The sequence below is a fragment of the Hirundo rustica genome, chromosome 1 (assembly GCF_015227805.2).
Source record: "Hirundo rustica isolate bHirRus1 chromosome 1, bHirRus1.pri.v3, whole genome shotgun sequence".
NCBI classification, from domain to species: Eukaryota; Metazoa; Chordata; class Aves; order Passeriformes; family Hirundinidae; genus Hirundo; species Hirundo rustica.
This window is the reverse complement of record NC_053450.1, coordinates 52,801,972-52,817,355: the sequence shown is the minus strand read 5'-3', so window position 1 is coordinate 52,817,355 and position 15,384 is coordinate 52,801,972. Positions and strand designations below refer to the sequence as shown.

General features: G+C 39.8%; 1 protein-coding gene across 1 annotated transcript; it reads right to left on the bottom strand.

The window, feature by feature from the left end:
* Positions 1–1,263: 1,263 nt before the first annotated feature.
* On the bottom strand, positions 1,264–13,792 carry NAPG (NSF attachment protein gamma). The gene is made up of 12 exons (XM_040069574.2): positions 13,652–13,792; positions 11,571–11,638; positions 10,358–10,442; positions 9,752–9,769; positions 9,159–9,189; positions 8,552–8,661; positions 8,348–8,414; positions 7,613–7,683; positions 6,669–6,747; positions 6,085–6,164; positions 5,242–5,371; positions 1,264–4,271 (listed from the first exon to the last, which is right to left on the bottom strand). Exons 1-12 carry the CDS (start codon positions 13,705–13,707, stop codon positions 4,122–4,124), a joined length of 945 nt encoding a protein of 314 aa, XP_039925508.1. The 5' UTR covers positions 13,708–13,792; the 3' UTR covers positions 1,264–4,121.
* Positions 13,793–15,384: the final 1,592 nt, after the last annotated feature.

The window sequence follows — 15,384 nt, the reverse complement described above, 5'->3', positions numbered from 1 at the left end:
CAAACCAAGACTTGAGCTGAGCACATTGAAAGGCAGAAGCTGCTCTGGACTCGGAGCAGAGGCTCCAGTCAGTGGAGGAAAGGCCCGTGCCAGCTCTGCGGCACCATCTAGCGCCAAGAGGGAACAAGGCTCTTGGGATAATGGATCCATGCCGGGTTACGCAGAGCTCAGAAGCAACGCAAAATGAAGGCACGTAAACACAAATCGAAAAGCAAGACAACTACTGGCAATCTATTTCCACTGTGCACATGCTGGGGCCGGCTTCTGTCACTCTAGGACTGGAACGTTTCTGTGGCGCAGTCCAAACCGGTCACACACCAGTGAAGATGCTGGCAGCGCGCACTGCGGAGTCCGGCCACGCTCCTTACCACTATTCCCACTGGGCTCGGCAGATGAATCACAACAGCCACATGTTCTGGAAACGTACGTGCAGCCTTGCAGCTGCCTCTCCGCTCCTGCTCCAGGCTGACGGCTACTCTGGAAATCAGGCAGAAGGGCAACAGCAGCAGCTTGAAACAAATACCCGCCAGCCTTGCGGAAGGAAGGTACCCAGAGGCAACGCTCGTGCACATCCTCTCCTACGGGTCCTGAGGCAGAGGAAGAGAGGAGCTCAGCTCCTGGCCATGCTGGCCTCTACAGACCATTAACTCAGTGATTCATGTCCCTGCTCTGGCTCAAACCGCAGATCCCAAGTGGCTCCCTTCTGCTCTCTGAAGTTACATCTACTTCCTCCAATTTTATTACCACTACTAGTCGTAGAGGTTGGGGTCGTTTCTTTTTTCCATTTCCTGCATCCAAAAAAGTTCACGGCTTATTATAAATCTAGATGACATGGGGTTGTTTTCTTTTGATTTTGGTTTTTTTTTTCCCTGAGAGAGGCTTAGTTCTTATAATTTTATACAGCTGCATATTTGCAGCATCTAAGGAACAATTCCTGCTACACTGGTAGAACTTCAGTGCCAGATTCTTTAACCTTCAAATATTCCAGCAATTTTCAGTTTAAAATAGTAGAAAAGGTGATTCTTCTACAATTATGAAGTCTCCAAAGAGTTACAGAATTCATATCTTTAGGTTGTGTGAAATCTAGTTGTTTTTCAAACTCGCCATTGATTCCAACTTGAATAATGACGATCTTGTATTTTCATGCCAAAAAGCACTTTGAAAACCTATCCCAGTGACAAATTAAATATAATTAACATTCATTTTCAAATGGTGGCCCTCAGCAGGACCTGATCAACAACAGAGAAAGCTACCACACGTGCATTAATTTCAAGTTTTATTTTTCATGTTGGTGAAACACACAGCCTCTTCTCAAGAGGCAGGATCTGTAGAGCTGTTACAAACACATTTCGTACTCTATTACACCATAGATTTGGGAAAAGAACAAGTAAAGCACAGGTTTCACGCTGCACTTGATCATCTGAGTATTAAGTCACAGATAATTTAGAAATCTTCTGATTTTACATATACATTCCATTGGCCATTGCTCAGCCTCCATGCACAATTTATTTTTTTTATTACAGTCAACACTGGTTTTGAAAACTCTCTTGCTGTAAATGTTATATTTCCATTTTAGATCACTTAAATGGTATTTACATAAGTGTGCAAATTGCTTTGAAAGATAGAAACAAACACTAACACATAATATACAGACAGTTTCTTCTGTAGTTAAACATTAACTAAAAGGCAGTTAACATTCCTAACACACTTTCACTATTTAAAATAGGAGAATAAGTTATATAAAATAGACCATCTTATTTTCAGATGCTTCCATTTCTGCAGATTTGGTCTTTGCAGCAACATTGCAATTAAAGATTTAGACTCTACTATTAAGAATCAGAAATGTCAACTCAACGGCAGCTTAGTACCAGTCACTTTTGTCCCAGATTTCCCACACTTGGCACAGAACAAAGAAACAACTTGAGGGAGGGGAGGAAGACAGTTTTGCACATCTTTTTTTTTTTTTTTTTTTGGCCATATGGAAAGTATGTTTTAAAAATGTAACACATAAATTTAATTTTTTTAAGAGCCTATTAGTGTTACAAGCACAGTTTAAATAAATTTGAAAATTCTTCCACAGAAGCACACAAAGTTCCCAGTTTTCTTATTCACATCATCATTTCAGATATATGCAATTGCTCACACACAAAAAGCAGACTCCTTGGGCTCACACAATAAAACGGATTTCAGAACTAGAAGGAGCAGGAAATGCTTGGAAAAAATTACTTAGTGTTCCCTGAGTTCCTACATGTGCATTTTTTTCTACCTGTGTTAAAGACTTACCACAGTAAGTGTCATGTTCAACTTGATTAACAAATCCAGAAGGCAGAAGTTAAAATTCAGTTAAACTGAAGTGAGTTCCTCTAACAGTGAAAATTCTAGAAGAGTTCTAGAATTCTAGGATAGTCTTCAAAAGCATCTTTCATGTATACCTGCAAGCATTCTCAGAGAAAAGCAACTCACTTCCTAAAATTTCATAGAGCCAGAACTTTTATACACATCATCAATAACAAAGGGAAATTACCCATCACATAGTGAAGAACTACAGGTGCATCTTAAATAGCTTTAAAACTCATGGCTATTATTACACAAGACAAAGATACAAAATTGGTTTCTGAACACCCATTACATTGAATAATGTGACTTTTTAATGTGACAGCAAATTATGCTGCAGTTTGTGCTCCTATCTCAATGTTACTGAGTGCTATTCACCCCAAGGAAAAGTGAACATTAGCCCTCTAAAATTTGAATCTTCATCACAATTACGCCTGACAAAATTTTGTCAGACATACACTTGACATCTTTGATGACATCCAATTCCTTAAACGGCAGAAACTACCCAACACTTTAGACTGTGCTTTTCATCTCTTGTTTACAGAGCTTTGGGCACAACACACAAATCCCTGCTGGATTCTAAGTGATGTCACCCTAGTCCAGACCTTGCTTAGGTCCTGCTGAAGAAACAAGCCACAGGTACAACTTTTAGACAACTTTAAAGCATAAAATGGTGAAATAAATTTAGGACACCAAAGAAGCTTGCAAAAGACATGATTACTTGAAACCAAATAGAAACAGGATGCATTAAAATTTCGTAACCTTGGATTCTAAGCTAGTTTTAAAAATGCCACTTATAGGAGATATCTATTCAATGCTTTGAAAATATGAAAGAATCAAATGTCTTCACGGACTAGCACACTAATTAGCAAATTACACACAAATTACACAAAAAAACACACCTAGGGTGCTCAGGAACTCACACATATCACTGAAACATTCCACCTAAGCTTTTGTTAAACATTTGTCTTCAGAAGTTTATATTCAGTGCATATTACCTGCTAACTTCAGTTTCTTTTTTGGTTATGGCACACATCAAAAACACTGCTAAGAATGATTGTTCACTCCTTCCTTTTCTAAGGTGCACATTACAAACACTATGGACAAATTTACTTCCAAGTACTTCAAGTCAGTAAATTCCTTATGAGGAAAGGCAGAAGTGTATTTTTAAGCTTGCAAGATAACTTTAACCTAGCTGACTTCGTGTTTTTCAAACTCATGTGGATGCTGTAAAAAATAAGGTACTAAAATAATACTCCCCAGTGGAGTAAAAATATGTTGAAAACAAACTGAATGCTCCCCCTAGTGCTTACACAAGTAGAAATCCTGCCTGGCACAGTCTGTCTTAAATGGTCATAAACAGGAGATAAATAGCCAGATGAATAATCATACATTTAACTCTGAAAACAACTACAAACATCTTACTGGGACCAAAAGTGCCAGCTGTCAAAATCCAGCACTTACAAATTTGTACCACTCTCCCTCCAGTGCTTCTGAGGTTTTGCTTTCTTTTAAACTGTGCTTTTAGTAAAACTCTTCTCAATTTTTTCCCATTACCTGAAGGCAGGACACTGAGGAAGCTCCTGCCAGGTAAGAGATGAAGTCCAAAGATATTTCAAGACAATGGGTACAATCATGTTTATTTTTCCTGCATTGCACCCAGAAGCTGCTAAGTTAGTATTAGGATTCCCATATTACAATTGCAATGAAGCTCCGGTAAATCTGGTACCTTTGGATATGCTCAACATCACAGGTAAGTCAGATATTTATGACAACCTAGTCTGTAGCTAGCATAGTCCACCAGAATATTCATCCTCTTCCTCATCAGCATGAGAGCCCACTGCAGCTGGTCCTCTGGCTTTGTCTTGGGCAGCGTTTGGCGATTTCTTCTTGATTCCACCTCCTGGGACCACCAAGGTAAGACCAAGCTTGGCATACTGACAATAACAAGGCAAGTTTAATTTCTGTACTACCACAGAATTGACTGATGCTCACAATAAGCAAGCAGGCATCATTCAGTACAGAAACAGTGCAATGATCCTCTCAGAGTGTATTTTTCCAGCTTGGAATAAACATAACACTGGCTCATTTTTCTCTCTCCCAAACACTCTGAGAATGGGATATGAGATCTGTATTGATGCTGCTTATTATTGAATAAATGGGCCACACAGTTCCTCTGGTTTAAGCTTTATGTAGAAAATAAATAATTCCAGTATGTAGCTTTTCAAACATTATCTAGCAATAGATCATGTAAACAGTCTTACAAGTGTAGTTCAGCAAGACGAGTGACTTCATTTTTACTATTCAATGAATTAAAATTAGCCAATACTGCTAAAAAGTTTGGCAGGGATGGATGTTCCCATCACTTTACACCTTTCCTATCTTATACTTCCTACAACTTACAAATTCAATTAAGTAAAAAATGTTGTGGGAAAGAGACACAACTGCTTGCTCCAAATTCAAAATCTATCCTGAACGAATACCTTGCTAAAAATAAACAATGGAAAAAAACATTCAATTATGCCATCCTGCAGGCATCATGCTCTGTTTGTGTTTATGCACATTTATCTGCTGCATGCTATTTCTGAGAAAATGAAGAAACAACAAACTGTTCCTGCCCTTAAGGAAGCAAGCAGAAGAGGACTGAATTTTGGTCAACTCATTAAACAAATTCAGCAAACCCTTAACAACCTGTTCTTTCACCCAATCCTTTGCACCATCTGAAAGGCAGGCAGCACCACCACTGGCAGGCAAAGTAAAAGAATGCAGGAAGCTCACAGCAAGGGATAGGCAGGAAGTTACAATAAATACATGGACCGTCCTCTTCTTATTTTCATCTACTAGGAAAAGACCCCACCCTCTTAACCTGAAAAAAAACCCAAACAATCACAGGATCTGGATACTTACATCATTATCCATGTATTTGAAGAGTGGAGAATTACAGACTTCAGAAACTTGATCCTGATCTTGCTGATCATACCCTTCTAAAAGTTGCTCCAATGCTGCACAGTCTTCACTTCCATTAAATCCTGGTATACTGAAGGAAATTAAGAGTAAATTTCTTCAGGTACATGAATCATATCCATAAAAAATAAACTTTAAGTAATAATAGTTTGCACACTGCAAATAAGACCACAATCATAGTCAAGACAAAACAAGAATTATAGATTTGTTTTTTCCTGACTAGTCACTAATCTCTTTCTCCACATACAGAAAAATTCTGTCACGAGTTTCTGTATATAAAACTGGAGACTTGGAAAATATAAGCAAGGTGTTTAAAGACTGACCTTGAAAGATTATTTCTAAAGGTAAAGTAGTACAATTTAACTTATACATATGTTCATTTCACTAAAAACACAGTTTAAGTAAAAACATGTTGTTTTGAGATTTTGCTACTGAAGTTCCAATGAAAGCTGAAATGAAGGATTGCCAGGGTTAAACACTAATCCAAAATTTTCTCCTGTAACATGGCAAGAACTTTTAATTTCCATCTCATTTTCCCTGTCACACATAACTAGTTCTTTATGACTTTGTATTTTAGATTTGTTAAGTAGAATCATTGTAGCCATTACAACTAAATCTCTTATGTGTGGAAATGATTCCTGATAGCCATACACCAGGGAACATTATTATTACACTTTAAGTCAACAGAAGTGCAGGTTAAAATTTTATAGAAGAACAATATCAAGCAAGATAGATCCACACTAGTGAAACATTCAGTTTAAAATTTAGGACACAAAGTAGCCTTACCTGTAGCTTTCCCTCACACATCTTTCTGCAGCAACATAATCATTTCTATGAAGATGAACTAAGACTTGAGCAATAGTTTTCTAAATTAAAAAAAAAAAAAAAAAAAAAAGTAAGCCTTATGATTCTTTAGAAATTAATAATAAAATATGAGAAAAGTAGCAGACTGATAATATCTAGTATGAGAAAGGTCATTAGACTCCACAATCATCCTAAGAAACTGACACAAGTAAGTCAGAATAATCTAGTGAAAAAGGAAAGAACCATCTCCTCAGTTGGTATACGTTATCTCCTATAATGTTTTAATGGACTGCTGTCCCTAGTAACAGTTTTTGTAATTTGGTTTTTTGATAACATCTTTATTTTTATGTGGTTTGGTTCTGACAGCTTATACAGATAACAGCATCTTATCTTAAAAATTATAAAAGCACACCTAAAGTTTGGGGAAACACTACTACCACAAACTCTCATCATTTAGCAAGAAACTTATGGCTTAATCAAGAGGTACCCATCATCTGTCAGACGTCAGTAACAACAAAAACTAAAAAGTCAAAAGGTATTATCAGAACCTGTCTCTTAGAACTTACCTTATAGCAAGTGGGGTAGTTTTCAATTTCCTTGTAAATACTTTTTTCCTTTTGAAGAGACAGTGCAGCCTCATCTAATCTAAAAACCAAAAAAACCCCAGGAGTATCAGTGACAGGAATGCAATACAATGAACCCAAGGCTAATTACAAAGTGTTTAACAATACAGTGGCAAGTCTATTGGAATAAACAGCAACGCAACTAAAAATCAGCAGTAGATCTTACTAACAGAGTAAACAGTCAGCAATTCCTTTTGTGCACATGCTAAGAACATCTCTGGAATTCATTCAGAGAAACCTTTTTGTAACACTGTGTTTGTAACACTGTACAAGATGAATGCTTTGTTACCTACACTAGCACATTTCTGTATGTCCTGAAGTTACTATAAGCTAGCAGTAAGTCTGATATCCATGAACTAGCAATATAGTTCCTAAATGACCTAAATGTTTCAGTGAAGCACAGCTAAGATAAACTGAAGGTCAAGTTTGGTGTAAGCAATTCACAATTAAACTTGTCTCACTGAGACTCCAAGACTCACTCTTCTTTAAGGAGTCCAGAATCAGAGTGCTGTAGATTCCTTTCCTCAGATCCTTAATTCCTTTGTTTTGTATCCCACAGCTATAGAAGACTTTCAAGTACTTTCTACATATTAATGTTGGAAAAAAAACAACAATAAAAAATCCTGAAGTAGTTTAAGAATTAATGAAAACTGGTGTTCTCAGAGAACAAAATGCTTTCAGCTCACATTCTCCCAACCCAGAACATCAAACAGGTGACTCCTGGATAAATATGGCATATCCCACAGAAACTGGATATTTGCTTGAAGCAAGTCTCAATTAAGAATTAATAGTACATAAACCAAACAACAGCAACACAAAAAACCACAATCAAAATCACACTTTAAGATCCAATTGCATTAAAGGAACAAATAAGGATAAAGCTATACCTGCGTCCTCTGACCAGAAGTCTTGATGCCTTCCCTAGCATTTCTAATGCCTGCCGTAAACGTTCTTCATTCTAGAGAAGAAAAAAATGAATTCATACATTTCACTTGGATAGAATTAAGACCACCAGACCTTAATCTAAGTGTGTCAACTGTAACTTAGAAGAACTGTTAGTTATCAGATCAGCAGTTGACAAACTTAAGGGAAACATGAAGTGTAATGGTGCTCCCAAGCTCCACAGTCAGCTCCTGTATGGAGCAGAGGAATGTCAATGCAAATTTGCTGATCTGGAAACCCATGACTACTGACAATAGAGAAGTACATCAAAGCCACTTGCAAAAAGGCAAATCATTGGCTCATGGAATGGGTGGAGCACCAAGCAAAATCTTTTCTTCTGTGCCTTCAGGGATTTCAAATTATTTTGGGTTCCAGTACTCAACAGCAGCCATATTCTCTACCCTCTGTGCTGCCCAACAAGAGGCAGAACACTTGAGCTACAAAATTCAGATTCCCTCAAGTCCTAAACTGAGAAACAGGCAAAGCAAACTGACTCCTAACTTTTGTCATCTCCTTCTCTATGGCATGAGAAGCCTTCAGCGTCATTACACAGCCACTGATGTAAAATGAAGGAAACATAATTTAGAACCTAATCTTAGGCTTCTTCTTTATTTTATAGCTGAAAGGAAAAAAAAAAAAAAACAACAAACCAAAAATACCCACAAAAATCCCCCACTTACTTCAAACACCGATGCTGCTTGCTGATAGAGCTGCACAGCTTTCTCTGGACTCACATTTTCTATTAACCTGTAACAAACATCAATACTTTCTCTTCAGATGAAAGGAAGATATTTTTTACCTGAGAGCATCAAAAAGACATAAAAGAAAACCACAGACATACCCATGCCCTGCACAGATTCTAGCCACCAATAAGTCAGACTCACTTTCCAGCCCGTTCCAGCGCAATGGCTGCTGTGTCTGGTGTCCCATTCTCCAGGTACATCATACTGGCTTTCTCGATCAGCTGAACTGCTTCAGGGAGCCTCTGCATCTCCTACAAGGCAACAGACACAGAACACTGTGGTCAGGAAAGGAGCTAATATGCAATAACACAAATCAAAGCAAATTGCAATAACTTTTTTATTTAGATTCCAACTTTCACTTACAAACTTGTAGGGCTAGTGAAAGTTGACCACCAACTCCATAAAATTCACTTTTAAGTACTAAACTTCTGTGTAAGTCATGAGCTTATGGTAGTTTAGAGGAAAAGCAGCACCACTCATCTGTTACCTTCTGACAGATGGTATCTGAAAGAAGACATAGCTTCTTTCCTTCTACAAAAGGAAAATTATTTTTCCCCCAAATACAAATGTTGCTTTCCTAATCTACTGAAGGCAGAGGTGAGGACTATAAGTCAACAAAAAAATTTCTTTTATTTTTTATATTTCTTGAATATGCAATTTGCTTACATATGTTTGTAAAATGGTACTGTGCACAATATTTGTCACTATAAAACAGAACTTAAAAATAAAAACTAGTAAATGAGAATACCTTTAGCATCATGCCAGCTTGTTCATAAGCTCTGTAGAGGAAAAAAGTGTACTATTTGGTTAGAAATGGTGTATTACAACAAGCTGTAGTTATGAAGCAAAAGTTAACATGCATTGACTATCAAGCATCTTCATTTTTAATATTTAATGCTTTGAGGATGTTTCAATTGTTTTATTTAATGACACAGCGAACATGTAATTTTATCTTCCACAAAATTCAACCATACTCTCCAGTAAAAATCTATTCTAACCTGATCCCCAGGCAGTATTTGGATTATTGTCATCTCTGAAGTACCCTTTAATTAAAATTTTCTTAATTAGCTCAACAGTGTAGAATTTCAAAATTATGAGAAGTTCATCTAAGAAAAAATATTTGTTATCAAAAGGTGCTGAAGAATGCCAAAATCATCACTTTAGGGGTGGCCATTACAGGTTTTTTCAGACTTTCATAGCTCACACTTCCATTGAACTCATTTTGAAGCAGCAAAATTACTTGAATCAGAACACTTACTACACTGAGATCAAAATGACAGTTCACGCTTCTACTGAATGTTAAAAAATCTGTTTCAGATTACACAGCACTTCTGTACTTACTTGGCAGCATGAAAGAGACTGGACATAAAATTGTTGAAGTCAAGGACAAAAGCCACAAAATATAATGCAGGGAAAATGCTAATGTACTAAATCTTACACAACTACTCATTTCAAAGCAAGGAACTCCATAAAGGCAAATTAAACCTACTACAACTGCAGGCAAGTTGTCAAAAATAAATAATTCTAAGGACAGAACAAATACAACATACCAATGTATAGCTACATATAAAGTTGTAAAAAGCTCTTTACTTAAAATATGTTCCTGCTTATTAAATAGTACTACAAGTACTGTTATAACATCAGAGTTTCATTTAGTTTATACTATGCATTAGCAACTAATTAAAAAACAGCTAAATTTCTGAAGCAGTGCCTACATATCTCAGGCATCTGTCAGCTGTTACTTGGGACAACATTAACTCTCTCACCAACAATTCTTTAGTTTTCTCACTCAGAGCACACAGGAACAGACTTTCAAAAAGCAATTCTGTTACACAGACAAAATGTGCAAATATATTATATAACCTGCTACCAACCCCCATTACTCCAATCTAAGTAGCAACTAGTCATTTTTTTGGAAAGAAAGAATATCAACCAATGAAAAGATACGCTTTATTGTTTTCATGTGCCTCGGCTTCCCGTAAGCAGGCTTCCCTTGCCTGGTCAAATTGCTTGGCATTCTTAAAAGCAACAGCTGCAAGAAAGCAAATAAGAATTTATTTACAGCTTGACATTGTCTTCCTTTTTACCACCACTGTTCGAGGGTTTAGCTGCCTAAAGTTGCAAACAGACTCTTTAAAAGCATGGTTACAGTTTACCAAGGTCTTCCCAAAAATCCCAGACAGTTGTCCTTGTTTCATTAGTTACTTAGTTACCATTAAAGACATTTATTATCAATACCACTTCCATACACATTCACAGTATCATACATAGCTCTCAATGTGTTTAGCTGGACTCGAGAGTCACTTGTGCTGTATTTTAATTACAGAAAAGGAGAAATGCATATTTACATCATTTTAATCTCAGGAGCTATACAAAGTCAGAAACACGCCACCAACAAAGCTTACCCATAACTTCTTCAGCACAATGATTTCAGGGTACAAATATGTATTTCTAGCTTGTTAAACTAATAAAATATAAAGTAAGATTTAAAATAAATTTCAATTTATAAATGCTCCAGTTATTCCTCCAAGTTCTATTCAGTGTTAGGTGAAAAAGTAGGAATGCCTAAAGTAAGAAGCCAAAAGACCACGATAAATTACAACTTGAGAAAGAAGAAAATGCTTAAGAACAAAAAGAAATCAGCTAGTAAGGATTTTATATTCAGTGTGTCACTTGGCAGTACAAAAAGGGAGGAACAAGACCTTGCTGGGCCTGAAAAAAAAAAAAACACCTAACCTGGCAGCACCTCACCTTACTGAGACAGTCTTTGACAGGACATATTTCATAAGATGATGATAAAGCAAATTTTTAAAACCAGCTTGAACGTCTGTTGTTTTGTAGATAGTCACAGGATTTGGGGGTGGACAAGTGAAAGAAGGAAAGAAAGGTTTATTTTTGTCACATATAGCAATATAAAAAATAGAAGCTGAAGCTTAAAAAAAAAAAAATGGTTTTGGAAACTGCTCTAGATCTCCAAGTACAACTTGAAATTTATTTTACAGTGCAACCAAGAGGATTTTTTTGTTGTTTCATCTTACGTTTAGTCTTCACAACAATTTTATTTACACAGCAATGTAATGAAAATATTTAAAACATTATTAGGGACTAGGCTTGATGAATACTTTGAAATATACATGGCCATATTTACAGCCACGCTTACCTGCCTTCCCATATTCAGTAGCTGCACTGTCATAATCTGGTTTCCACTTTAAGAATCCAGTTTTCAGGCTAAAACACAAGAAACAATCAGTGAAGATTTTATGTTTTATCATCAAGGCACTTCTGATACATTTCAAACTTTAGAATACCCCTGGAAATGAACCATTACCTGTGCCAACACTATAGTGGCATCACTACCATAACAACAAATGCCAACACTGTTAAGAATTGCATAAAGCACTGCAATTATCTCCCACAGTTACAACCCTCACCCTAACATGCTTCTACTGTTCCCAGAGAGTCCTCCCAAGTTCATCTTCTCAGCAGTAAGAAGTCAGCAGAAGAAAAATACTTCCTCCTACACCAACATGGTATCTCCAGATTTCTAATACCATGACACCTGACAGTATTTTTTTCACACATCAGGAAGTTTCCAGCATTCCTCTACAGGATTTTTTTTTCTTCTAAGAATTATCAAAAACTCTCCGATGTGTACTTACCAACACAAAGACTCATATGTCATTTATAAGTCTACGATAGATCATGACACTAAAAGGTGCCACATGTAGGCATAGATACATAGGGGAAAATGAACACTGGAAAATTAGATGAGTCATTAAGCAATTTGGAATTCAATATGCTGACTTCCTCATTTCTAAAAGAAATTAAAATATTACCATAACTTTACAGTCCACTTGCATATTTGTTGTAGGCCAACACATGATATGCAATACATTCTTTACTTGGCAAAAAAGTTGTATATGGATCCTAAAATGGTCTTGGTGTCTTTCTTGGATGACAACCACAGTGTGTAACTCTAACACAATCCTTTATATTCTGTTATTTTTATCACAGTCAGAGTCTCAAATACATCAAGCTGAAATACACAGTGCACTCAATCTACACATAATTTGAGGTTTCAGTGCCTTTCATTTCAAGTGCTCTACAGACAAGCTTAAAATTAATTTTGCTGGAGGACACTTTCCATCAAGTAACTTGAGTAAGATATGCTGAGTTTTTTCCATTTTGAAGTTTTCCCTCTATGCCAATTTATACATTTGATCCAGGATTTCCAGAGGGCATGTCACTATTCTTACTAAAACTATGGCAGCCTTGGGTTAGTCAGCTCTATTACATCTATACTGTACTCTGTGTAATTCAGGTTTACAAGCAAAATGGCTATATTCAGTGTTAAAATACACACTAACAGACTATCATAGATGTTAAGCTCTCCAAGATAAAACATAAGTACAGGTCTTTGAAGCCACTTAAGAAACACTAATCTCACATTTGTCACGGGCAAGAAACAAACACACACCATCTCAGCAAAGTCAAGCCCTTTTATCCAACACAGCCTCTTTTCTCCCAGTTGTCTATAGCCTTAAGATGTGCCACGGGAGGTTTAGGATGGACATTTGGAAGGCAATTTTAACAGAAAGGGTTATTAGATATTGGAATGGGCTGCCCAGGGAGATGATATCACCATCCCCAAAGGTGTTTAAGGAGACTAGACGTGGCACTCAGTGCTCTGGTCTACTTGACAGGGTGGTGTTGGGTCACAGGTTGGATTCGATCTGCTCAGAAACCTTTTCTAACCTGATTCTGTGACCTGTCTTCCCACTAACTTTAGCAGAAGGGCAGAAGTGACAGCCCTCGCTTTGCCTTCAGGGTGGGAGGAATAGAGGTCCTAAAGGAAACTGCTCAGGCTCCAGGCCTCCGAGCCGCCTCCAGGCCGCCTCACCGACCCCTCTGTTGAGTCTTAGGGCCGCTTTCGTGTCCCTGTTCGGGGCGGCAGGCCCTCTACAGCACCCAATCCCCGTAGGAAGGGTCCCCTCAGGCAGAGGAAGGGCCGAGCAGCCATGCCCCCCACTCCCTCCGCCCCGGCCCCCTCGGCCCCGGCACCTCCCTCCCCCCGTCCCGACGTGCCGCCGCCGGCACACGGAGTCTCCTCAGCCCCCCTCGCCAGGCCTGGAGGGCAGGGAGCAGGAGCGCCGGGCGGCCCGGACAGGGCTGGTGCCGAGCTGGCAGCCGCTCGCCAGCTCCCCCCGACCCGCACCCTCCGCCCCGCTGCCCTCCGCTCACTATTTCTCCGCTTTCGCGATGTGCTCCAGCGCCTCGTTAATCTTCTGCGCCGCCATCTCGCCAGCGCGGCGGGCCGGGCTCGGCCGCGCTCCTCCGCCTCCCTGCGCTGCGGCTACGGAACGGCGCAGGGATCACGGGCACCGGCAGCAGCGGGAGGAGCGGGCCGGCCCCGCCTCGCCTGCTCCCCGCGCCTGCGCCGCGGCCGGAGCGCCCCGAGCGCCTCGGGGGCCCGCGGTGCTGCGGGGCGGCCTCGGGCACGGAGCGGCCTCGGGCACGGGGCGGCCTCGGGCACGGGGCGGCCTCGGACACGGAGCGGCCCGTGCGGGCAGCGGTGCGGAGCGCTGCGCTGCGCTGTGCCGCGCTGCGGGGGCGGCGGGCACCTCCCGTACACCTCCCGTGTCCACACGGCCCCGTCGTGTGCTAGGCTGACGGAAGGTTTTTTAAAAAAGGAATCACAGAATCCCAGAATCGTTAGGCTTGGAAGGGACCTCTGGAGATCATCCGCTCCACGCCTCCTGCCAAGCAGGGCCACCTAGAGTAGCGACATAGGAACGCGTCCGGATGGGTTTTGAATGTGTGCAGAGAGGGAGACTCTACGACCTCCCTGGGCAGCCTGTTCAGTCCTCAGCCACCAACTCTTCAATGTGAAGAAGTTCTTCCTCATGTTGAGGTGAAACATTCCTGCATTTTATTTTGTAGCCATTGCTCCTAGCCCTGTCACTAAGCACCACAGAAACCAGCCTGGGGCCATCCTCTTGATACCCTTCTTTGAGATATTTATATGTATTGATGAGATTCCCCTCTCGGTTTTCAGACTAAACAGACCCAGCTCCCGCAGTCTCTCCTCACAAGAGAGATGATCGGTCTTTGTGCCTGCTGCTGGACACGTTCCAGTCCCTCCTTGTCTTTCTTGTAATGAGGAGCCCAGAACTGGACACAGCCCCAAACAGGAATGAGCAAAACCTGCGTTTCTCAGGGTTTTCAAAAGGAGGTCAGTTTTTTTAGCAGTGCACACCTCAGAGGCCAAAGTCTGAGCAGCGCTGCGTGCCCTGCCTTCAGGAAGCCTCCAGAGGCAGTTCTGCTGAGGCATGATCTGACTCAGTGTTGGTCAAGACAAGAGGGTGTCTCCAGCAGGGCTGGAGAGACGACGTTCTGATGCACAAGGTGTGGGTGGTGGCTGAGCACACTGGAGTTGCTGACAAAGACCACACAATCATGTAAGATACCCAAATTGTACACTCAGTAATTGAATCAAAAATGCTAAAGTATCTATTATTGTTCGGATGTCCAGCTTCCTTGATGCCTTAGTTTTGTTAATGTGACACATCCCTGAGAAACAGAAGATCAGTCATTGAGCCCAGGAAGGTATTTATTCTCCAAACTTGGACATCATTATTGTATTCCAGTCTGAATAAAGTGAAGTATTTATCAGCACAGGAGAGCGAAAGCAAAGCAAGAAGCCAGGTAAATTTGCAGAACTTCACAGAGCCCAGAAGTCATTGAAATGATCTTTATGGGTCCCTTCCAACTCAATATTCTGTGTTTCTCTGAAAGTCCATACCGTTTACAGGAATCGGAGCTTTACAAGTTTCTGCATCAAACTGGGAAAAGAAGCAATATTTACGTGATTTGTTTTACTCTAGGTAGTCATAAAACTCACAAGTCTGAATTGCTTTCCCTTCCTTTTCCCACATTCCCTTGATGACATGGACTCTTAATTTTCTGACTTTGGT

Coding starts and splice junctions, on each gene's coding strand:
- NAPG (XM_040069574.2), bottom strand. CDS start 13,707: ATGGCGGCGCAGAAGATTAACGAGGCGCTGGAGCACATCGCGAAAGCG. Junction 7,684..8,347: donor AAGCAGCATCGGTGTTTGAA/GTAAGTGGGGGA, acceptor TTTCTTCTCTAG/AATGAAGAACGTTTACGGCA. Junction 6,748..7,612: donor CTTCTGGTCAGAGGACGCAG/GTATAGCTTTAT, acceptor TTTGGTTTTTAG/ATTAGATGAGGCTGCACTGT.